This window comes from Ovis aries, chromosome X, assembly GCF_016772045.2.
Source record: "Ovis aries strain OAR_USU_Benz2616 breed Rambouillet chromosome X, ARS-UI_Ramb_v3.0, whole genome shotgun sequence".
Classification (NCBI taxonomy): domain Eukaryota; kingdom Metazoa; phylum Chordata; class Mammalia; order Artiodactyla; family Bovidae; genus Ovis; species Ovis aries.
The window spans coordinates 63,152,522-63,176,720 of NC_056080.1; the positions used below are offsets into that span (position 1 = coordinate 63,152,522).

General features: G+C 43.9%; 1 protein-coding gene across 1 annotated transcript; it reads left to right on the top strand.

The window, feature by feature from the left end:
- The first annotated feature begins 6,568 nt into the window (after positions 1-6,568).
- Positions 6,569-18,636, top strand: ARR3 (arrestin 3). The gene is made up of 15 exons (XM_042242321.1): positions 6,569-6,585; positions 6,850-6,880; positions 7,031-7,091; positions 11,958-12,157; positions 12,279-12,338; positions 12,498-12,565; positions 13,212-13,347; positions 13,531-13,615; positions 13,853-13,925; positions 14,318-14,455; positions 17,055-17,138; positions 17,396-17,419; positions 17,587-17,639; positions 17,939-17,948; positions 18,519-18,636. Exons 1-15 carry the CDS (start codon positions 6,569-6,571, stop codon positions 18,613-18,615), a joined length of 1,137 nt encoding a protein of 378 aa, XP_042098255.1. The 3' UTR covers positions 18,616-18,636.
- The last annotated feature ends 5,563 nt before the right edge of the window (positions 18,637-24,199 follow it).

A 24,199-nucleotide genomic window follows, 5' to 3' on the forward strand; every position in this document is an offset into this window, starting at 1 on the left:
TAGTTGAATTGAATGATTCTCACATCTATAATCTAAGCCCTGTATTTATTGTTTGCTGTAACATGTATCCACTTGGGTATCTCATTGATATCTAGAATTTAGTGTGCCAGGCAAAGTTCATTATCTTCTTTCCCATGACAGAAAGGAGCAACATGGATACTGTTGTTGCTGAGATCCTTTGGTGCCCCTACTCTTCCGGTTTTCCCCCTCTTGGCCCCTCATATCTAATATTCATAAGTGTCTTGATGACAGTTTCTCTGCAATGTTAACTGTTTCCTTGAGGCCTAAAGAAGGATAAGGGAGAAAGGCATGGTTTCTAATCCCTTTCTCTGAGTTGGGGGTGGGAGGAGTGGGGAGGAAGGAAGGAAGGAAGAACAGGAGAGAAAAGTGAAATAGTGGGGGGAAATGTAGGCTTTGGAGTCATACAGACTTAGAGTTTACCTATGGCTTCATCACCTACTAGCTATAGGACTGTGGTTAAGTATTCCTAAATTTCTATTTCCTCATGTATAGAATGAGGATACGAATAACGACCTTGTTGTGAGGAGAAAATGAGGCAATGTGTCAACTCTCAGGGTCTGGTAGTTATCAGCCTCTTCATCATTAGGAATTAAAGTATACATGAATTTGGAGGGTTTGGAGATTGAGAAATTCACCCCAATTGCCTAGGTTTTCCTTGTGAGGTGAAAAAGTGAGGTTACCTGCTGAGAGTAAGGTGCAGTGTGGAGTGGAACAAGACAGTCCCCACAGGCTTGATGGAAAGGAGCAGTAATCTGAAATCCCGAACAATCCAAATTTATTAGTAAAATCATGGGAGACTGGCTGGTTCCATATAATTGTATCCAGGTTAGTGTTGTACCAGGGGTCTTTTCAGAAGCATTCCCTTTTAGTGTTTCTAAATGTCTGCTCTTTATCTCCAGCGAGGCTGTTAACAACTTTAGACTAGAGGCCAGAACCTCTGTGTCCAGTACCTAGGACAGCAGGGGAAGTCTCTGTTTCTGCTATTTGATTAGTCTGTCTCCTCTCCATCCTCCCACACTGAGTGCCATTGTCCACATGCCACTTAAGTCTGCTGGTGTGCTGTCAGCTGCAATAACAGAATATCCCAACTCAGCTGAGTTTAAAATAAGGAAACATATAATCTAAGTCCAGAGGCAGGGAGCTTTTGAGTTGGCTAACTCAACAGTTTAACATTGTCATTAAAAAATTCTTTATATGAAGAAAGACTCTTTCCATCTTTCTGATCTGCACCCTTCAGCCTGTTGTTCAGCAACCCTCATGGTCACAAGGTGCTGTTTTATTTCTGGCATTGCATCCAACCAAACGTGGAAATACCATTGATGATAGGAGAGGAAGGGCTTTCTTCCTGTGTGTTTATTTTTATTACTCAGGAAACCTTTCCCAGTATCTCCCTACCATGCTTCCCCTCATATCTCAGTGGCCTGAGTTTCATTATGCCTATAACTAAACCAACAACTGGCAAGGAGGATGAAATGACCATGACTGGCCAAGAGGAGAAGTGAGCCATGTGGAGGAAGGTGGGGTATCTGAAAAATGAGGATTCTGTCCACAAGAAGGAATGGCAAGGACTTCCCTGTGGTCCAGTGGATAAGGCTCCAGGCTCTCGATGCAGGTTTGATCCCTGGGTAGGGAATTAGATCCCACATGCCTCAACTAAGACCCAATGCAGCCAAATAAGAAAATAAATAAAGATAGATAGATATAGATATATGAAAAGAATCCACCTGCCAGGGCAGAGGACACGGGTTTAGTCTCTGGTTAGAGAAGATTCCACATGTTGTGGACAGCTAAAGCCCATGTGCCACAACTACTGAATCCACATGCTTTAACTACTGAAGCCCATGTGCCTAGAGCCCCTGCTCCACAACAAGAGAAGCCACCATGATGAGAATCTTGTGCACTGCAAGAAGAGTAGCCCTAGCTCTCTGTGCAACTAGAGAAAGCCTGAGGGCAGCAATGAAGACCCAGCTCAACCAAAAATAAAATAAATGAATTATAAAAAACAAAAAGAAGGAACTGAGAAATGCCTATTGAGTTGATAAACAATCCTGTCTGCTATGATGCCTTATGGAATAAGCCAACCATTTCTCACTCAGAGATCTGATCATCACTTCCTAACTGGAAGGGCGGGTTTGGAAATATCATTGGGGTGTGCAGAGTGAGGGTGGGTAAAGACCTGAAAATAGGTCTCCCCTTAATCTATCACAGGGGCCAGATACTTCACCATTAGAGATGCATTCCTTTGCCTTCTTACTCTTGCCTCCTCATAAAATGCAAATGTGTATGCTAAGTCGCTTCAGTCCTGTCCAACTCTGTGTGACCCTATAGATTATAGCCTGCCAGGCTCCTCTGTCTATTGGGTTCTCCAGGTAAGAAAACTGGAGTGGGTTGCCATTTCCTTCTCCAATGCAGGAAAGTGAAAAGTGAAAGTGAAGTCGCTCAGTTGTGTCTGACTCTTAGCGACCCTATGGACTGCAGCCTACCAGGCTCCTCCGTCCATGGGAGTTTCCTGGGAAGCCCTAAAATGAAAATACTCCTAATCAAAATGAATGCCCTCCTCCAGGGGATCTTCCTGACCCAGGGATTGAACCCATGTCTCTTACATCTCCTGCACTGGCACTTTACCACTAGCACCACCTGCTGCTGCTGCTGCTGCTGCTGCTGCTAAGTCACTTCAGTCGTGTCCGACTCTTTGCGACCCCATAGACGGCAGCCCACCAGGCTCCCCTGTCCCTGGGATTCTCCAGGCAAGAACACTGGAGTGGGTTGCCATTTCCTTCTCCAATGCAGGAAAGTGAAAAGTGAAAGTGAAGTCGTTCAGTTGTGTCCGACTCTTAGCGACCCTATGGACTGCAGCCTACCAGGCTCCTCTGTCCATGGGAGTTTCCTGGGAAGCCCTAAAATGAAAATACTCCTAATCAAAATGAAACCAGGGTGATGGTTCTCTTTGAGAGATTATCAACTGGAAAGGGACACAGGGGAATTTTCTGGGGAGCTAGAAATGTTCTATATCTTGATCTGGGTAATAGTTACATAGGTGTAGTAATTTCCTATTACTGCTGCAAAAAAGTTACCACAGATTTGATGGCTTAAAATACCATTTATTCTTTTATAGTTCTGGAGACCAGAAGTCCAAAATCAGGTTCACTGGGCCAAAACCAAAGTATCAGCAGGGCTATGCCTGAACTGTGACAGCCACCTTGCAACCATGAGGGACTACTAGAGAGAATCCGTGTCCTTGCCTTTTCCAGTTTCTAGAGCTGCATTCGTCCATCTTCCCTTCCTCCATCTTCCAAGCCTGTAGCATCACATCTGGCTGCAATCCTCACACTGCCTTCTGTCTCAGCAGTCAAATCTCCCTCTGTTTCCCTCTCATAAAGAGACTAGTGATTACATTTAGGGCCCACCCAGATGATCCAAAATAGTCTCCCCCTCTCAAGATCCTAAATTTAATCACATCTGCAAAGTTCCTTTTTTCCATATAAGGTAAAATTCATTGCTTCCCGGGATTAGGACCTGATATCTTTGGGGGCCCATTATTCAGCTTTCCACAGTAGGTAAAAATTCATCAAGCTGTGCAATTGAGATTTGTGCATTTTACTTTCGCTGAATTATACCTCAGTCAAGAAATGCACATACTTCAGGAAAAGAGAGAATGATTTAAGTGCAATCATAGTAATGAATTAAAGGCCTACCAGATCTACTTTCTTCCTGCTGGGAGGACCATGGACCTGATTTGAAAGAGAAGCTAAGCTTCAAATGTGGGTCTAAAGACAAAAATAGGTTGAAGCCTAGTCCAAAAGAACATTCATTCTGACTTCATCTTCCCCATGGACACCAACCTTCCCCTCAGAGTCTGGGCTTCTAGCTCTAGCTAAAGCAGAGAGTTACAATGACTAAAAGCCAAGGCCCTGGGGTGCATACTGACAAGGAATGGCAAAGGTTAACACAGTTATTTGGGCAAAGAGAATACAGGACAGCTATTCAGCACCCACAGTGGCGAGCGGGAGGTAGGGAAGGCCCAGCCTCTGAGCCACAGCCGTGGCCACCCTGTGAGGAATGGACAGGCTGTCCTGGAGGGTTGAGGCTGCATCTATGGATAGGTACTGAAGCCCAGCCAGTGCTATGGTGAGGTAAAGTAGGGTGGGGTCCTGTACCCCCAGAGTTTGCAGATCCTGTCTCTACATCCCCCATGTCCATGAAACCTGGGCCTGGGTTCTATGGGAAGGACAGCCAAGAAAGAAAGATTACTTTTGTTGCTGCCATTGCAGGGGTCCTGGCAGCTGCAGGACAAAAATATCTTTAATTCCATGAGTGGTCATATGAGGTGAGGGAAGCTGCTTAGGGCCTATAGCATGGACTTAGTTTTAGGGATTGAAGCGAGTCAAGGGCTGAGGGTGCATATGGGGGAAGGTTGGCTGTGGTGGGGGCAGACATGTAAAGATGTCAATTGCTTTTTGTGTCCACAGGCAACATTCTGCCGGGATAACCTGCCTCTGAGCCAAGAATCTTGTGTTACCTTCCTCTTCAACAAGAAAAGAAGTTCAAGGCTCACAGATGTGTGCATACAGCTCAGTACACTCAGCCTCCCCTGCCCACTCCACCCCTATTTACAGGAGATCTACTCCTGCTGTGAACATAATCTGGGATAATTGGGTCTCTAAACATTACTTCAAGAGTCCCTTTATGCGAGACAGCAAAAGAGACACAGATGTATAGAATGGACTTTTGGACTCTGAGGAAGAGGGAGAGGGAGAGGGAGAGGGTGGGATGATTTGGGAGAATGGCATTGAAACAGGTATACTATCATGTAAGAAACGAATCGCCAGTCTAGGTTCAATATACGATACAGGATGCTTGGGGCTGGTGCATGGGGATGATCCAGAGAGATGATATGGGGTGGCAGGTGGGAGAGGGGTTCAGGATTGGGTACTCATGTACACCTGTGGTGGATTCATGTCAATGTATGGCAAAATCAATACAGTATTGTAAAGTAAAATAAAGTAAAACTAAAAATTAAAAAGAAAAAAGAGTCCTAAGTCCCAAGTAGCGGTGGGCTACGGAAAGGGTGCTCTTTCCCATACCCTTGACTTTTGTGTGGCCTGTTATACCTGATCAAGAGGTAAAGACTGGAATGTGACACAAGAGTCTCCTTTCAGAATCACAAAGGGTTATACTTTGAGTCTTCCTATTTCTATCCCTCACCTTGCATTTCTTTTAATGTCCCCGACTCCCCTTTGATCCCAGTCCTCAGGTTCAAGGCCTCACGAGGCCAAAACCCTGTAGTTCCTTTTCTCAAGCTCCCCTGACTTTAACACCATCAGATTCAACCCCTGACCTTGGCCCTGTCCCAGCAGCAAACAGCTAATCTTTTAGCAACTAATCTCTTGTTCACTAATCTGCTTTCCAAACTCTTGGCACCTGAGCTATTTATAAAGCAGTATTTTATGTGCCCCCCCCCGGACCCTATTCTTCTCCCCTGGCCCCCACCAATCTGAAAATTCACAGGACTTTGGGTATAAGAGGTTGGAGAGGCGAGCATAGTGACCAGAGCTGGAGACGGATGTGAGCTTCACCTTCCTCCCCAGGTAAATAGTCCAAAGTCCTCTTATTTCCAGCCCATACTAGGCCCCATATCCCCTGCCCTTAGCACCTTCCTCAATATATCAAGAATTTGAGGGGCACCTTTCCCAACAGAGCTGACAGGCACTCAGGCCAAGATACCCTGGAAGAGACCTCTGAAAACTCCCCTAAGCTTCTCTCGGGCCAGATCTAATACACATCAAAGAAAAGCATTAGAGAGATATCTTTCTCTCTCTAAGGATCCCTACTCCAAGGCTTAGCACCTGGGGACATTGAAGGGGGTAAGAGTGGGCAAATCTGGGGAGGATGATGAGAACAATGAATAGGTTCAAGGAAGGCTTTCAACTTCCATAGAGGCTTCTGCCGCCAACAACCAAGAGCATGAGGGCACCTTTACTCTTCTGCACCTTTCTCCTTTCTTAGCTGTGTTAAGGCCACCATGAGGTGAACTCAGGCTCAGAATCCATCGCAAAAACCAGAGTCTGGGTTTTGTTCATTCATTCATTCATTCATTCATGTATCTAACAAACATGTCTTGGCATCTACCCTGTGCTAGGTGATGCTCAACCTCATCCAGTACAATTTTCTTCATAATTTCCTGGATGAAGGCCTTTCTCCAAACAAATCCCTTCTCCCAAAACACTCTCGAGAGAAAAGGGCCCCAGCTATTTGATAAAGCCTCATCCTTTCTGGAGAACAAACAGTATGATTAGTCAATAATTTGTAAAAACTAGGGGAGTTTTTTTCCTGTGTTCTGGATGGGTGAGAGTATGCCTGAATAAGTAACCCTGGTAGGAGGAAGAATAGGAAGCATGGATGGTGGTGAGGTGTCTGTCTAAGAAGAAAAGGTTATGTCACACCAGGTGTGTCCAGATGGTATATCAAAGCCAGGTAAGGAGAATGGGACCAAATGATTGAGCCTCCCTCCTTCCCCTCTTGCCAGAAAAGGCTCAACATCCACACCATGGCCAACATGTCTAGGTAAGTAAGAACTCCTAATTCTCTGCTTCTGTGACTTGTGGCTTACCCAAACCCAACGACTTGCCTTTGGGGTGGGGGGGGGTTTGCAACCTCTCTTTTACTTGTGTTGCCTCCACCTGGGTGTCACTTCATTCTCCTTGGGCCTCTTCCTCTAATCCTAGAAATATTTCCTTTTCTCCCCAATTCCCTTTCTTTCCTTTCCCTTCTTCTCCCCCTCCCTTATCTTCCAATCCCCTTCCATATCCTCTGATTTTCTCCTCATAGGGTGTTTAAGAAGACCTGCTCCAATGGCAAGGTGAGAGAACCTGACCCAGATGGGCAAATGAAAGGGGAAAAGGGATAGATGTGTACGTCCTTCAAGGTCTCAGGGGTTTGGGTTGGGGCCTTCAGGGGAATCCATTAAAAGAAGATTATGAGAGTAACATGGGAGGTTGTTCCACAACAGCTATCCATCTACCTGGGGAAACGGGACTTCGTGGACCATGTGGACATGGTGGAACCCATTGGTCAGTGAGTCCGAAAAGGGAAAGAGCCTGGGGAGGAGGGGAGTGGGAGCAAGGGAGTGAAAGAAAGCCAAGAAAGGACCATGCAGAAGAGGAACTTCTGTTTCATAGTCTGAGGACTTTTCCTGACCAGGGTGCCGTTTCTCCCCCTCTCCATAGATGGTGTAGTCCTGGTTGACCCTGATTACTTAAAAGGCCGAAAGAGTAAGTAAAAATCCTTGTTGGTCTGTGTATATGCCAGTGACCCCAACCTAAAATGTCACACACACCAGACAAGTAATCTGAATGAGTGGACTGGACGAGTGGACCAGAGGGTTATAAGAAAATTAAAAAGTGGTGGGAATTGTGAATGTCTTATCTGATAGAAGCTAACAACTGGGAATTTCAGCCCAGTGTAGCCAAATTTTCTGATTGTTAAAGAGGAACTGGAAATAAAGACTTTGAGAGGCTCAAAGTCTGAAAAGATTCTAGTGCCTCTTCCCAAATAATATTTAAAATAGATATATTTCTAAAGCATTAATTATATTTTCTTTTCCAAGATCACACAAAATTTACATGTGTGCTGAAATTAAATGCTTTTTTCTAAAATCTCTGATTTTCTCCCTTATTGTTGGTAGGGCCTTTGCTTCACTGCTAACCTGAACACACACTTAGACTGCCTACTGAAAGATCCAGTACACCAGAAATCCATATTATTAAAATATGGATTAAATTGATATGGATTAAATTATTAAAATTTGCATTAAGCAAATATCCTGATTTTCAAATGTTGGCAGCTAATTAAGAGATTTTTTTAAAGCCCTGGATAAATCAAAATACTATTTTTCCAAGGGCTGGACCTGCAAAAGGCTGCCACTTTGCATTTCTTTTTCCCTTTATTTGCATATGTCTTTCCGTATCTCTCTTGTGTAGGGAAACCCATTTTTTCCATTAAAAAAAAGTCCCAAACAAAGAAATAAACAAAACAACAACTACAGCAAGTAATAGCAAAACACATTACTCTGCTTACAGTATTATAGTTCCAGATTACACTGAAATAATTGCTTTGCCATTTTTTTCTTTAATTCTTGCTCTGTGATCCAACAGATTGAAAACTGTGTTCGATTTGAAAAAGTTCAGAACAAACTAATGAATACTAGTTCAAATGTAACCTTTAGGTATTATGGAATAAACCAAACTTAATTGCTCAGATTAAACAGTTCGGATAAGCAATTCATCCACTTTTAAATATCAGAGGAATTTTGGGGTATAGCCAGTAAATTAATCAACTTATTTAAGACTCTCAATTACTCTGTAGTTCTAAACCCTAAATCATTTTTTCACAGCCCTACAAAATTTTCAGAATAACCTACAGAAAAAAATCTTTAGTTTTAAAAATGTATGTTGACCCAGAAAATAAAATGTGTTTATTCCTTTAATTTTCATCTTCATGTCCCTTAGTAGTTTTATATTATTATTCATTTAAGCTGTATGTATTTAAGTTTATTCCTTAGCTTTTTTATATGCTTTGTTACTTTTATCAAGATAATCTTACTTGCATAACATTTCCAAATATGTATTTTTTCTTTTGAGGTGCACTTGTTGATGTAAAATATACTAATACTACGCCACTGAATGAAAAAGGCCAGTTGTAGGGCCATATATGTGGTAGTGTGAATGAAGTGTGGTTTAACAAAAATTGATGTGGGATCTTTCTGTATTATTTCTTACAACTGCATGTAAATCTACAATGATCTCAAAATAAAATGTTTCATTTCAAAAAGGCAATGAAAGATAAGTCATAAATATCTAATGTGGCCTTATATTTAATTACAGAAACAAAGTTGGGAAGCAAATGAAACAAATTAAGAGCAGTTATCTCTGAAATATGTATGATGGCAGAACTTTGATTTCTCTTTTTGTTTGTGTTTTCTATTTGTCACACAACTAATATGTATTATTTATGTAATAAACACAAATATAAATAACTTTAGAATAGATGTTGAATAAAAAAAACTAAAACAAGCTATTTCTTAACACAAAAAAAGGATGATTGTAAACTGTCAGAGAATCAATAAGATCTTGGGGGTGGGGTGATGCCCTTCCCACCACATACACAGTGGGATGTGACAAGAACAATTCATCTGATTAACACACCCTGAGCTCAGGGGCTATTAGATACCCTTTTGCCTGGCCCCTCCTCTTTTTCTGATTTCTCTTCTCTTTGACTTCATCCCTTCCCTTGCTTCCTTCCAGCCACCTCTTTTCCTCATCTTCTCTCTTTTTTTCTTTCCTTTGCTCCCTCTTTCCTTTTCCTATTCTTGCTCTCCCTTTTCCCACTTTTTTTGGCATAACTGGGAAACCAAGATGAATTTAATTTATTGTATCTTTTGAAAATTGTTAAGTTTGTCTTCATGTAGAAACATTAGAAAAGTACAGATGAAGGAGAAAGACTGTAATCCTCTCACCCAGAGATAATCACAAATATTTCAGTTCACATTTATTCATATTTTCTGTGTAAAAATATCTATATTTTTATTTTAAATGCTATATTATACATAATACTTTCTAATCTTCTTTTTTGGCTATGCAATATGTAAAAATCTATAAAATTTTTAGTTGCCTAGTACTATATTGTATGAGTGCACCATAATATATTTTCACCAACTTTAACCACTGGACATTTTTTGCTATGACAACCCCATAAAGTACATGCTTGTATGTATTTTTTTTCATACTTGTCTAATTATTTCTTTAGACTAAATGCCTGGAAAAGGAATGAATGGCCAAAGGGTAGTCACACATTTTTAAAGCTTTCTATCGCCAAATTGCCCTTCAAAATGGCTGTACCAATTAACTCTCCCTTGTGCAGGGTATCCTGGAGAAGGAAATGGCAACCCACTCCAGTATTCTTGCTTCGAAAATCCCATGGACGGAGGAGCCTGGTGGGTCGCCTGGGGCCGCAAAGAGTCGGACATGACTGAGCGACTTCACTTTCGTGCAGGGCATGAGGCTGCCCATTGTCCCAGTCATTATAAGCACTACCATTACCGCTACTTTCAGTCTTTGTTGTATCTTTTGAAAATAGATTCATTTGCTTTGCTTGTTTGTAATTTTAAAAGCAGATAATCTGGCTGTTGTATATTTTGATTTCTTAAAAATACAAAAATAGGTTGGTTTCTACTAGTGTGTGGCTCTTGGTAGTTTTCTTTTCTTTGGGTCAGGGCTCCTGATAAGATTCTTGACCCCTATTCCATTTTTTCCCCAACCCCTGTTGTAAATCTTTCCTTCCCTCAGTCTCTGTCACTATCCTTGGAAAGATATCTTTCTGTACCCTATCCCACACTCCACTAGTGCACGAAGTAGCTTTCTATTTGTCCCAATAATCTTAGGTACTAGCTGTAATGCATAAGTTCAATTATTATTGTTCCATTTCTCTAATATTCCCATGATGATCATCATCATCCACATCTATAATTTAAATTTCCACAGGGATTTCTCATACATCACCTCCTTAAAACCATCCTGTGAGTTAAGTTGGGCATATGAGTCTAGGCTTTAGTCATGTCTGAGTTAAAATCCTGGGCTGTCATTTAGCTACTCTGAGCTCATTTTCTCTACCTATAAAACAGAGATAATAACTGTAGAGCTCTTCTGCAGTCCTATTATTGACAGGTGAAATAACTGAGGCTCAGACAACACAAGGGATTTCTACAAGTCGTATGCAAACCTAGGTTCTGACCCTAGAATTACACAATGAATATCCTGTGCCCATCACCTAGTTTTTTTTTTTTTCATCACCTAGTTTTAAAAAGAATTACAGAAACCAACTGAAGTCTCCTGTGTATCCTTCCCTAATCCCATACTCCTTCCTCCCTCCCTCCTTTCCTTCCTGCCTCTACCTCGGGTAATAACTATTCTAAATTTGATATTTATTGTTCCATGATGTTTCTATACTTCTAACTTTATATATCAATGAGCAAATTTGGTATTGTTCTACATGCTTTTCAACTTTATATACATGGTATGATTGTGCATATCATCCTTCCTTTACTCAACATCTGAGACTCAACCATGCTAATACATGGAGTTCATTATTTTAATCTCAGTTTAATATTCCATGATATGAATATACCATAACTGTTTACCCACTCTCCCATTGATAGGTATTTAAATCATTTCCAGTTTTATGCTATGACAAACACTGACGCCATGGACATTTTATATGTTTCTCCTTATAGACAAGAGCAAGAGTTCCACTAGATTCTTATTTCATAAGATATGAGCAGATTCCACTTTATTGGACAGTGCCCAACAGTTTTCTAAAGTGGCTGTACAAACATATACTCCCACCACAGTACGTAATCAATTGTTTCACATCTGGAGCATTGTTCAACATTTAGTGCTGTCAGACTTAAAAATTTTTGACAGTCTGAGGAGGCAGAAATGTTATCTCATTGTGGCTTTAATTTGCATTTATCTGATTACTAATAAGACTGGACATGTTTTCATACTTCATTGGCCATTCCACTCCACGCTTCTGTGTAGAGCCTATTCATGCATTTTGCACACTTTTATATTGGAATGTTTGTATTTTTATTACTGATTTGTGGGAATTTTTTTAGATACTATGAACACTAAACTTTTGTTACAGGTGTTGCAAATATTTCCTCAGGCTTTTGCTTGTTTCATTATTTATAAAGATTCTTAATGTAAAGAAGTTTTAAATTTTACTGTAGTCAAATGTGTTAATCCTTTTCTTTATGGCTATACTGGTTTGATAATGTTACATTGTTTCTCTATGTCTTCCTCTGAGCTTCTTCTGATGCTGTTAAGATCTCCTTTCCCCCTCAGACCTGACAGGTCACTCTCTTGTTCCTTTGCCTGCAGTGTTTGTCATGTTGACCTGTGCCTTTCGCTATGGCCATGATGACTTGGATGTGATTGGTCTGACATTCCGCAAAGATCTGTACGTACAGGTCCAGCAAGTGGTCCCAGCTGAGCCCAGCAGCCCCCGGGGCCCCCTCACAGTCCTGCAGGAGCGACTGCTGCACAAGCTGGGGGACAATGCCTACCCCTTTACCCTGCAGGTACTGACCCCAAGCCCTAGGTAAGGCTTCTAGGGAAGATTAAGAGAGAAAGCTTAACAAAGAGGATAGAGTAAAGGGGTCCCTATTTCTTCTGTTTGCCGACCTCCTTCTGATCCTTTAGATGGTTGTCAACCTGCCCTGTTCGGTGACACTGCAGCCAGGTCCTGATGATACAGGAAAGGTGAGGTCTGGGTTCTCAAAAAGGTGGACAGAGGGATAAATGGACAAGACTGGAGAAAGGGACAGCTAATGGGTGGGATCAGACATTTCCTTATAAACCCATGAGGAAGGGAGTGGGCAGTGTCAGAAATGAGTTCTCTTTGCCTCTGCCCCTTTGCAGGCCTGCGGTGTTGACTTTGAAGTGAGGAGTTTCTGTGCTGAAAACCTGGAGGAGAAAGTCTCCAAGAGGTGTTTCTGTGGTCAACTTCAAAATCCCTGCCTCTAGCCTGCACCAGGAAACAGATCTTGCTCTCAGGACAGAAACGTCCTTACTTCTAACCTGTGTAGCAGCATCACCACCAGTTCAGATGCCCATTTCTGATTTCCCTCTAATTTCTCTTCTTTGCTCTAGAGCATGGGTCAGCAAATTCTTCTGTCAAAGGCCAGACAAGAAATAATTAGGCTTTGTGAACAATGTACTTCCTGTTGCACCTACTGAACTGTGCCACTGTAGCATGAAAACAGCCATGGGCAGTACGTAAATGAACAAGCATGGCTGCGTTCCAGTACTTTATGAACATTGAAATTTGAATTTTATATAATTTCCACATGTCATGAAATATTGTTCTTTGATTTTTTTCAACCACTTGAAAATGTAATGACCATTTTTAGCTTGCAGGCCACACAGACACAAGCAGCAGACCAGACTTAGCCAGTGAGCCATAGTTTGCTGACCTATGGTCTAGATACCTACCTTGAGGGTCCAGAGGCATTCTCTGAGGGAAACCTTCTACCACCTCCACCACCCAAGCGAGGACTGGGCTATAGGTTTGGCACAAGAAAGGTCTGTGGGTCCTAAGGAGATGTTCTGGCTGTCCCCTTGGCCTCTACTTAGAGACTCTGTGCGGCTGGTGATTCGGAAAATACAGTTTGCTCCCCTGGAACCAGGCCCTGGCCCCTGGGCCCAGACTGTGCGCCGCTTCCTCCTGTCAGCTCAGCCCCTACAACTCCAGGCCTGGATGGACAAGGAGGTTTGTGACCCCCATTTCTCGCCTCCTAGTGTGCAACCGCTCTGAAACCCTTTCTTTATTGATCACCTACTTGGGAAGATAGGGGTGGAGGCCAGGTCGGCAAGAGTGCTGAGGAAACAAATTCTAGGTCTTTATCTGAGTGTTCTCCCTCCAACCTTATTACGGCCTCTCCTCCTGCTTTAGGTAAATTATCATGGCAAACCCATCTCTGTCAATGTTTCCATCAACAACTCTACCAACAAGGTCATCAAAAAAATCAAGATTTCAGGTCAGCTTCTTTTCCTGTCTCCCTGCCCCTGGTCCCAAATCCAGAACTCTGCCCCCACTTACCCAGTCTGCATTCATCTAGGCTTTCCCTCCATTGCAGGCTTATCAAAACATACATCTCTGTTCACCATATATGCACATCTTAGTATATCATATGAAGTGTGCCCGTGTACAAGGGCAGTGAGTTGGGGTCTTGAGGATGACTAACTATAGTCATGTGCTTTTCCTGGCTCTGCAGTTGACCAGATCACAGATGTCGTCCTGTATTCACTAGACAAGTACACCAACACTGTCTTCGTTCAGGAGTTCACGTGAGCTGGCGCCAGGGCTGGGGTCAGAGAGCTGAGGGATAGGGTGGTGGAAAGAGGGTCAGGGACTGGAGGCAGACGAGAGGATTGGGGAAAGAAGGAAGTGGGGAAGAGGCCAGGACTGAGGAAGGTCAAGGTGAGGGCTGACGTGGAAAAAGGGAGGGATTCTGAAGAGAGCTAGAGGGAGGATACCCACAAGAGGATCATCAAATTCTGAGAGGGGGGCATAAGACGATTTCCCACCAGAGTGAATCGTTTCCACTCTCCACAGTCAGACATGTCAGTTCTCTTGGATATTCCAGTAGGTTCATGGAATTGTGCAAAATACTCTTGGGAATGAGAATCACTTAGTTGGCAAGCCTAGCTTAAGTTCTTCTCTTCTTTTCCTTTCAAAGGGAGACTATAGCTGCTAACTCCACCTTCTCTAAGAGCTTTGCAGTAACCCCGCTCTTGGCAGACAACTGCCAGAAACAGGGCCTGGCACTGGATGGCAAACTCAAGCAGGGTGACACCAATCTGGCCTCCAGCACAATGTAAGCTCACATGTAACTCCCAGCCTTCATTTTCTAACCCCTCAACCCATTCTGTGTGCTATATATACAGTTCTGAGGTTTCACCTTCAATGAAGCCTACCTGTTTCAAAAAAAAATTTAAACATTCAGAGACACCTCTAGGCAAGAGGGCCAACAGTAAGCTAAATAATACCCATGGGGCCAATGACAGGCTTAGGTCATAGGCAACAAGAAAGGAAAAAGTGGATAGGAAAAATTCCTTATGTTGTATAATATTTTACAACTCAGAAAGGTCTTATGTATGGTACTGTTATCCTCATAAGAATCCCATTAATTAGGCTGAATATGTGTTCTTATTCTATTTCTGAGGCTCAGAGAGATGAAGGAACTTGTCCAAGCTTGCACAGTGGCAGAGGTGGAAAAGATGCTATCACATGTCATATGGCTCTAACACTGTGATCTCTGTAGCAGCTAATCTCTAGTGGAGATAGAAGTTCAGTGGAAGACAGATGAGAAATGGAGAGAAAAGAGGACAAAAACGAATATGATAGGAACTGATAGAATTACATCATCATTTATTTGGTCCTACGCCTAACACTTGGAGGCCCTAGTGTAAGATGTGTCTCCTACCAAAAACCATCTGCCACCATCTGACAAGCATTCATTCCCACTGCCTTTCTCTGTGCTTTATCAATCATGTAGCAATACATTGTTATTGCTTGAAAGAGACTGAGAAATCATCCCAATAGCATTACTTTGCAGATAGAGGATCAGCATCCCAGGGCAATGAAAAATCTTGGAAAATCTCCAAGATCATATGGCTTTCTGTATTTTCCTTTCCTTAAAATTAATTAATTAACTTGGCTGAACTGGGTCTTTGTTGCTGTGTGTGGGCTTTCTGTAGTGGAGGTGAGCAGGGGCTACACTTCATTGTGGTGGCATCTCTTGTTTGCAGAGCATGGGCTCTAGTATGGGCTTCAGTGGTTGTGGCACAAGGGCTTAGTTGCCCTGCAGCATGTGGAGTCTTCCTAGACCAGGGACCGAACCTGCGTCCCCTGCATTGGCAGGCAGATTCTTATCCACTGTACCACCAGGGAACTCCTGTGCCTTATTTTTCAATCAGTCGGTTTTCACTGAATGCTTGTCACATAGTCATTCCTATGCTAAGCAATGTGGGAGGGTATGAAGAAGTTGAAGATAGTCTCTGCCTTCAGTTTATGGCTGAAATGGGGAACAAAGAGGAATGCGACCCAGCAATCCCACTGCTGGGCCTACACACTGAGGAAACCAGAATTGAAAGAGACATGTGTACCCCAATGTTTATCACAGCACTGTTTATAATAGCCAGGACATGGAAGCAACCTAGACGTCCATCAGCAGACGAATGGATAAGAAAGCTGTGGTACATATACACAATGGAGTATTACTCAGCCATTAAAAAGAATACATTTGAATCAGTTCTAATGAGGTGGATGAAACTGGAGCCTATTATACGGAGTGAAGTAAGCCAGAAAGGAAAACACCAATACAGTATACTAATGCATATATATGGAATTTAGAAAGATGGTAATAATAACCCTGTATACCAGACAGCAAGAGAGACACAGATGTATAGAACAGTCTTTTGGACTCTGTGGGAGAGGGCGAGGGCAGGATGATCTGGGAGAATGGCATTGAAACATGTATATTATCATATGTGAAACGAATTGCCAGTCCAGGTTCGATGCATGATACAGGGTGCTCGGGGCTGGTGCACTGGGGTGACCCAGAGGGATGGTATGGGGAGGGAGGTGGGAGGGGGGTTCAGGATGGGGAACACATGTACACCCATGGCAGATTCATGTTGATGTATGGCAAAACCAATACAATATTGTAATTAGCCTCCAATTAAAATATTTATATTTTAAAAATTAAAAAAAGAGGAATGTGAATGCCATCTATCAGTTAAATGTTAGTATGTGTAGTTCAGATTATAAATCCAATAGGAGTTCAAAGAAGCCAGCATAGCTGGAGGAGACAGAAGGAGCTAGATCTTGAAGAATGTGTTGGATTTGGATAGCAATAGAGGAAGTAAAGAGAGTTCCAGGTTGGGAATACAGCCTGGGGAAACATTAGACGGTAAGAATCTGCACGACTTGTTCTGAGCAAGGAGAGAGGATGGGTCTGGTTAGGTCGTATCCCAGGTGTTAGGGAGTTAGGGCAGGAAGGTTAGAGAGGCTGCTGCTGCTGCTAAGTCACTTTAGTTGTGTCCGACTCTGTGTGACCCCATAGACGGCAGCCCACCAGGCTCCTCCATCCATGGGATTTTCCAGGCAAGAGTACTGGAGTGGGTTGCCATTGCCTTCTCTGGTTAGAGACGCTAGTTGGGGCCAAATTGTTAAGGGTTGTGAAAGTCAAGCAGTGTACTAATTATATTCAGAGAGGTAGCCTCTTGAGCAGAGGGTGACATGGTAAAACTGGATTTGAGGAACAGAAATGCAATCCCAGTGAGTAGATCAGAGCCTGGGAGACCTGTCAGATGACAAAAGATGCACAGGAAGGGACTGGGGGACTGAATGAGTTAGCTCCCTCGCAGCCATTTCCCCTCAAACACACAATGATGACTACTACCACCTCCCAGTCTTCGACCAGGAGTGGACAAGGAGCTGCTGGGGATCTTGGTGTCCTACAAAGTCAGAGTCAACCTGATGGTGTCCTGTGGAGGGTGAGTGAGAATGCAGGGTCTGTCTGGGCAGGGGCTGGGGAGCCACTTTTGTCTTCTTCCCAGTTGGACTGACCCATTCAACCCACCCCTTCTCTGGACCTGTTTCCCAAACCTGTGAGCTCCACGAGCAGGCTACCTTCCCTTCCAGAAACCGATTCTGTGGTTGAGTTGGCCTTACAATCCCTAACTCCCCTGTCAAATTAGGTTGCTACTTTCCATTTCCAGCTGCTAATTTTAGGGTGTCATTCTACCCTCAGCATCCTAGGCGACCTGACAGCCAGGTAAGAGACTGTCGGGTGGGGGGAACCAGGGCAAGAAAGGGAGGATGCAATCAGATCAAAAGAGTGATGAGGGAGAATCTAAGGGCACACTAGGACCAAAAAACAGGGAGAGGTTCAGGGAGTAGCGTTGGAGGGAGATCTGTAACCCAATCTTGGGATCCTTGCAGTGATGTTGGTGTGGAGCTCCCCCTGATTCTGATGCATCCAAAGCCGTCAAATGGTGAGTGACCAGGTGGGACTCACAGTAACAGTGGTCCCGAGGGCTGGGGACCAAGCAATTCTGATCTCATGAATCTAGGAGTGGCAGTTTGAGTAGAGATTCTATAGCAATAGGTAGGTTGGGTGAATAGGTTTTCAGGGCAATTGTGTGTATGCGTGTGTACACACATGCATATGTGTGTGTATTGTGTGTGTATGAGAGGGAGATGGGTCAAAAAGAGAGAAAGAGTAACAAGACATTTCTTCAGGGAACTTATCAGCTTTAATCCGTATTTCCTTCCCTCTCTGTGCTCACTACAGAGGCTGCTAGGTAAGAAAATGTGAGGCCTGGAAACCTCGCCCCCCACCCCTTTCCCCACTGCCACTCTCTATTTTATGACAATGGAAATGTTGAAAAGCTTCCCTGGAGTGTTGTTTTCAATAGGTGTGCAGTGGAAACATATGGTTTAACTTCGTGTCGTAGTTTAGTACAGTGCTTTTCATAAGCCCCCCTTTCCCTTTTTGCATCCCCCACCCTCCACCTCCTGCTTTTCTCCCAGTCGTCGTCCTTCACCCTCATCCCTTCCAGTCTTTTCTTTTTTCCCTGCCTCCTAGCCCTTATTTCTCATTTTTCATTTTTCCATGCCTTCTCTCCTTCCTACCCCCAATTCTTATTTCCCCTCTGAGGGGGGAACTTTTGTGTTTGGAGATTGGGGAAGGAATGAAGGAAACAAGCCCAGTGTGGTCCATGTCGGCGGGGGGCGGGGGGGGTCAGCTGAGAGGGGGTGAGGGTCTGAGCTGAGTGGCAAGGAAAGGGTCACTTCTCTGGGGTCAGGAAATGGGAGTGGATGATGCTCAGAGTTGTTCCTAACCCTCTGTTCCCTTCTGCTGCTTCTGCAAGCTCTGAGGATATAGTCATCGAGGAGTTTGCCCAGCAGGAGCCCAGTGGAGAGGAGAGCCAGGAGGCTTTGGCAGCTGAGGGGAATGAGGACAGCTGAGTGCCTGGCTCCAGCACCTACTTGTGGGAGCCCCCTGCAACACTCAATAAATCAGCTTGTCCAGATGTGCCTTCTGATCTCTTTGGTACTTCCTCCTCTTGGAGGAGGATAATGGAACTATCTAGAATGAACCAACTCCCCACCCCAAGCCTCCTACCCCCACTCCACACTAGTGATTAGATTTCCTGCAACATGTTCTTTTCCTCCAAATGACCCCTGAGTTCCCTCTGGCAAGGCCACCTACCCTCTGTGAGTGCTTCAGCTTTCCTGGCCATCCCTGCCCTCATCCCACCCCCAACTATCCCACTCCCAGGATCACACACGGCCCAGCTGCCCCACCTCAGGGCTGTGGGCAGGGCCTGAGAGGGCATGGCCCCAAGCCCAGGCCTGAAGGTGACGTTGATGGTTGGATGGAGTGCCATGTGACCCCAGGCAGCAAGTGCCACCCACCTGCCAAGCACAAAGCGTATCACAAGGCCCACCACTGAAGCTTCAGCCTGGGATCCACCACACCCAGGCGCCAGTCTCTGTGCAAATCCAAGCCCTGCAATCCTTGGCTGGCAGAGTGGTGGGGGCCTAGGTTGGGCTTTGGGGATAGGAAGATGTGATGGTATGGAATGGAGTAGCGGGCTCTCAAGGGAATCAATATCCTTTTCACCCAGGGTGTCACTTGGCCTACTTATCCTCACCCACTTTATGTACAACAGCTTGGAACCCAGCGCCTGCTGGGTGAGTCCAGTACAAGGCATCACACAGTACATTTTTGCCCCCGCCAACTTACCTGGGGATTCTTTTCCTCAAAGTTATCTATTGTAAGCATTGAAAAGTTGAACCAGGACACTTTTCAAGGGCCATTCTCTACTTCCCTGGTGGCTCAGACGGTAAAGCGTCTGCCTACAATGTGGGAGACCAGGGTTCAATCCCTGGGTCAGGAAGATCTCCTGGAGAAGGAAATGGCAATCCACTCCAGTATTCTTGCTTGGAAAATCCCATGGATGGAGGAGCCTGGTAGGCTACAGTCCATGGGGTCGCAAAGAGTCAGACACGACTGAGCGACTTCACTCACTCACTCACTCACTCAACTTCTGGGTCTAAGACTGCCTGGTACTGGGGGTAGAGGAGGGGTACAGAGTAAGTATCTGTCCCTCCTTTGCAGGCAACCTTTGGCATTGACTTCCTGTCTAAGATCATGTCCTTGGAGGACCGAATAGTGAGTGTTCACTCCCACGTCACTAACCCAGTACCTCAACCACTTAGGCCTATTCATCACAGTAGGGTAGCACCCACTGTGTTGTGCTTACTGTACTGTAAGCCCACATTACCTGTGGATAAAGGAGAACTAAAAAGTGAAACCTCTACAAGAATAACTAAATAAATAAGACAAAACAGTGAAACCTCCCCAAATCACCAAACCCTGTGCTGTTTATTATTCTGTCTCTTCTCATCTAATCTCTACCTGTATGTAACAAAAGTACAAGTAGTCTCTAATCCTTAAATCTGTTGCTCTGTAGGGTCTTCCTTCATGAAAATAGTCTACTGAGATAGAACCTCTCTTAGGATGGTAGGCACTTACTTGGTTTGTGGCCATAGCTGCTACTTTTCAGGAACCCAATTTCCTTGACTCTTTTGATTTTCCCTTCATTAAATTCTAGCCTTTAGAAAGCTAGTTAGCTGCAGTTATGAAACACAGCTGGCTAGAAGCACTTTTGCAGCCTAATTTCTAGCAACATTCATGATTCAATTATTGCTGTGGTTGTCTTCAACATCACAAGTGGGTGTTATGCCACATTTTACCTGAAAAGGGGATTGTAGGAAGCAATAGAGAGGTTGGTAAAACTAGCAGAGAGGATAAAAAAAAATACAAGCATGAGTGCATAAGAAAAAAAAAAAGACTAGCAGAGAGAAAGACAGGTACATTATTCTCTTTGAATCTCAACTAAATGTTTCACCTCTCTGCAACACATTATCCTGTAGACATCAATTTTTTCGAGGAAACAGATAAGTGGGTAGAAGATGTATGGGCAGAGAGAGGTAATTATATCATCATTACAACTGCTTCTGGCATATCTAGCTCAGTCCCAGTGGGGAGCATCTCAGTCCAGTTCAGTTCAGTCGCTCAGTCGTGTCCGACTCTTTGCAACCCCATGGGACTGCAGTGCGTCAGGCTTCCCGGTCCATCACCAGCTCGCAGAGCTTGCTCAAAATCATGTCCATTGAGTCAGTGATGCCATCCAACCATCTCATCCTGTGTCAACCCCTTCTCCTGCCTTCAATCTTTCCCAGCATCAAGCTCTTTTCCAATGAGTCAGTTCTTTACATCAGGTGGCCAAAGTATTGGCGTTTCAGCTTCAGCATCAGTCCTATTTCCTTTAGGATTGCCTGGTTGGATCTCCTTGCAGTCCAAGGGACTCTCAAGGGTCTTCTCCAACACCATAGTTCAAAAGTATCAATTCTTCAGGGCTCAGCTTTCTTTATAGTCCAACTCTCACATCTATACATGACTACTGGAAAAACCATAGCTTTGACTAGATGGACCTTTGTTGGCAAAGTAATGTCTCTGCTTTTTAATACTTTGCTCTATTTACTTGGGAGATTTACCTGTGTCAGGGATTAGAGCTTTGAGGCTTCTTGGTCCTAGGGAAGCATCATTATGCCTCAGAAAGGACTATCCCTATCCAGTAACTCTGGGTCAGAAGAGGGTCTTAACACTATCTGATCACTTACTTCATTTCTCATTTATCCAGACAAGTCTCTACAGAGGAGGCAGAATTATTGAGCCCAGTGCCAAAACCAGTTGCAATGCAAAAAATATAACTCATGTCTCTTTATGATCTCTCCATTGCATTCGTCCCTAGTTATTCACCATGGCTTACTCTTTTGGATAACTTTGGCTTATCCTATTGTGGGGTGGGGGTAAGGTTCATCTCCATACTATGCAGTGCAAAGGCCTGGAATCATGTCCCTGAACCTGACCTTTGTTTTTTCTTTTGCACACATACACACACAGCTATTCCAAGGCATGGCTTCTGCCCTTCTTTCCAGAGGTTAAATCATGTCCCTGAACCTGACCTTTGCTTTTTCTTTTGCACACACACACACAGCTATTCCAAGGCATGGCTTCTGCTCTTCTTTCCAGAGGTTAAATCCTGTCTACTGAAGGAAGAGGAGAGGATCCTTTCTCCCAGTCTTGCTGAGGTAGGGAGGGTACGAGCAGAGAAGGCAAACTTCCTTTGCTGAGTTGATGGCCAGGCCAATTTTTCTGCCTGACATACTGAAGGGGAAATGGGACTAACTTCAGCCCAAAGCAGCTGCCTGGCTTGCTTTTAGGTGAAAGGGATGAGAAGATAAAAACTTCTTTTCTGTGTCTCCTACAAGATGCCTCTGAGAGTTGAGATTTGACTCCAGCCACTTCACTCTACCACCTTCCTTCCTTAACACACAATTTGGTGGCAAAATCCAACTGGGACCCTCCAATGAGTCAAGCATCAAAAACCACTGTTCTTATTGACAGCTTAGGCTATCTCTCTGCCTAATTTGATCAATTTGCTATATTTGGGATTCCCAGTTCCAGTCCTCCCCCACTTCATGTTTACAGTTTAAATACTTGGCTACTTATGAAGCTCTTATTCAATTCCTAGGCTTAGGAGTAAAACAGAACCCCTGAAAATGCTATCTTTTTTCCTTGACCACTTCTCACAGTTACAAGGTGGAAAGTTCTTGCAGAGTCCAGGAATCAATCCCACCTGACCATGTGGGATGTCTTACTGATAAACAACATCTGCAGGGGATCCAATTCTACAGCAGCTGCTGCTGCTAAGTCGCTTCAGTCGTGTCTGACTCTGTGTGATGCCATAGATGGCAGCCCACCAGGCTCCCCCATCCCTGGGATTCTCCAGGCAAGAACACTAGAGTGGGCTGCCATTTCCTTCTCCAATGCATGAAAGTGAAAAGTGAAAGTGAAGTTGCTCAGTCGTGTCTGACTCTTCGCGACTCCATGGACTATAGACTACCAGGCTCCTCTGTCCATGGGATTTTCCAGGCAAGAGTACTGGAGTGGGGTGCCATTGACTTCTCTGCTACAGCAGCTAGAATATCTCAAAGACCAACACAGTTCCTTCATTGTTTTCTTATCTACACCTTCAATATATGACAGGTCCTTTCACCCCAGTCTCTTATTGTTTGTGCCTTCTCCACACCATACCTACACCTCCACAATGCAGTTGCACCACGGTAGTGTCCCAACACAGAGCCATTCTAAGTACCTCAAAGAACAAACCAATTTAGGGCAAGAGGATTTTTGCCTCTTAGGCCTGTGGTACCTGGCTGGGACTTTTTACCCTGTTCACTACACTTCTTAGATGAGTTGTTTTAAAACCTTTTACCCACAGAGAGAGTCTTGAACCTCAACATTCAGTAGACTCAGCCAATGTCTTTGTGGAAGTATCTCAGCCCCTAGTTTCTTACTCAGATGGCCATTTGAGGGCAGCAGAGCAAATATGAACATATATTCTATGTGGGGCTTGGGGGGGGGGGATTTCACTGGTGGCTCAGATGGTGAAGACTCCACCTGCAATGGAAACCCAGGTTCGATTTCTGGGTCGGGAAGATTCCCCTGGAGAAGGGAACAGCAACCCACTCCAGGATTCTTGCCTGGAGAATTCCATGGACAGAAGAGCCTGGTGGGCTACAATCCATGAGGTCACAAAGAGTCAGATACGACTAACACTTTCACTTTCCAGGAAACACAGAGGCAGCTAGATTGACTGTACCTCCAGCTCTGCTCACCAGGATGTTGCTACCTGACAATAGCACTGAGCTTCTAGAAGAGGTACCATAGTAGAGCTGGGGTTGGGGGAGTGTTTACAGGAAGAACCAGAACTTCCTCACAGAGATATGTTACTACTATTTAGAACAGTTTCCCATATTTGAAGACTTACTCAAATTCATTAAAAAGAAGTGGGATGGAAACCCTGGTTGATTAGCAGTCGGCAGAGTCAGTAAATTGGCTGGTTTGTGCAAAATTTGGGAAGAGTAGAGTGGGAAAGTGAGTTAACTGTGGCAACATGAGTAGAGGTGGTGCTGAAAGTGCAGAGGTGCAGCCTTCTAATAGTGATTTTTAAAAATTGAGGCATAGTTGATATACACAATTGTACTGTGACTTTGAATAAAAAGATCTTTAAGTACAAAAAAATAAAAAATAAATATATATTTAAAAAATCAGACATCTAGGCTACATCTCAAACCAACAGCATCACTCTTCAGGGGGAAGAGCCTCAAAATATATATTGAAGTTTCCCAGGATTCTTCAAGGAAAATTTGGGACTTTCATTATGGGGTACAACTTCACCCCATACCTCATTAGATAACTTTCTATTCTTAATGGGTATTGTGAACATATCAATGGCATTACACATGGCCTGGAATATCTAACAATGGATTGCTAAGAACATGGCAGAAAGCTATTTGGGGGTTGGGGTGAAGACAAGGGGGAAATCAGCAAGCAGTCAGTACTACTCAACCAACCAGGTGGAAATTGGGAACCGACTGCTTACTGCTATCCCTGAAAAGAAATGCATCTAAGCCT

Coding starts and splice junctions, on each gene's coding strand:
- ARR3 (XM_042242321.1), top strand. Junction 17,139..17,395: donor CTGATGGTGTCCTGTGGAGG/GTGAGTGAGAAT, acceptor TTCTACCCTCAG/CATCCTAGGCGACCTGACAG. Junction 17,420..17,586: donor CTAGGCGACCTGACAGCCAG/GTAAGAGACTGT, acceptor GGATCCTTGCAG/TGATGTTGGTGTGGAGCTCC.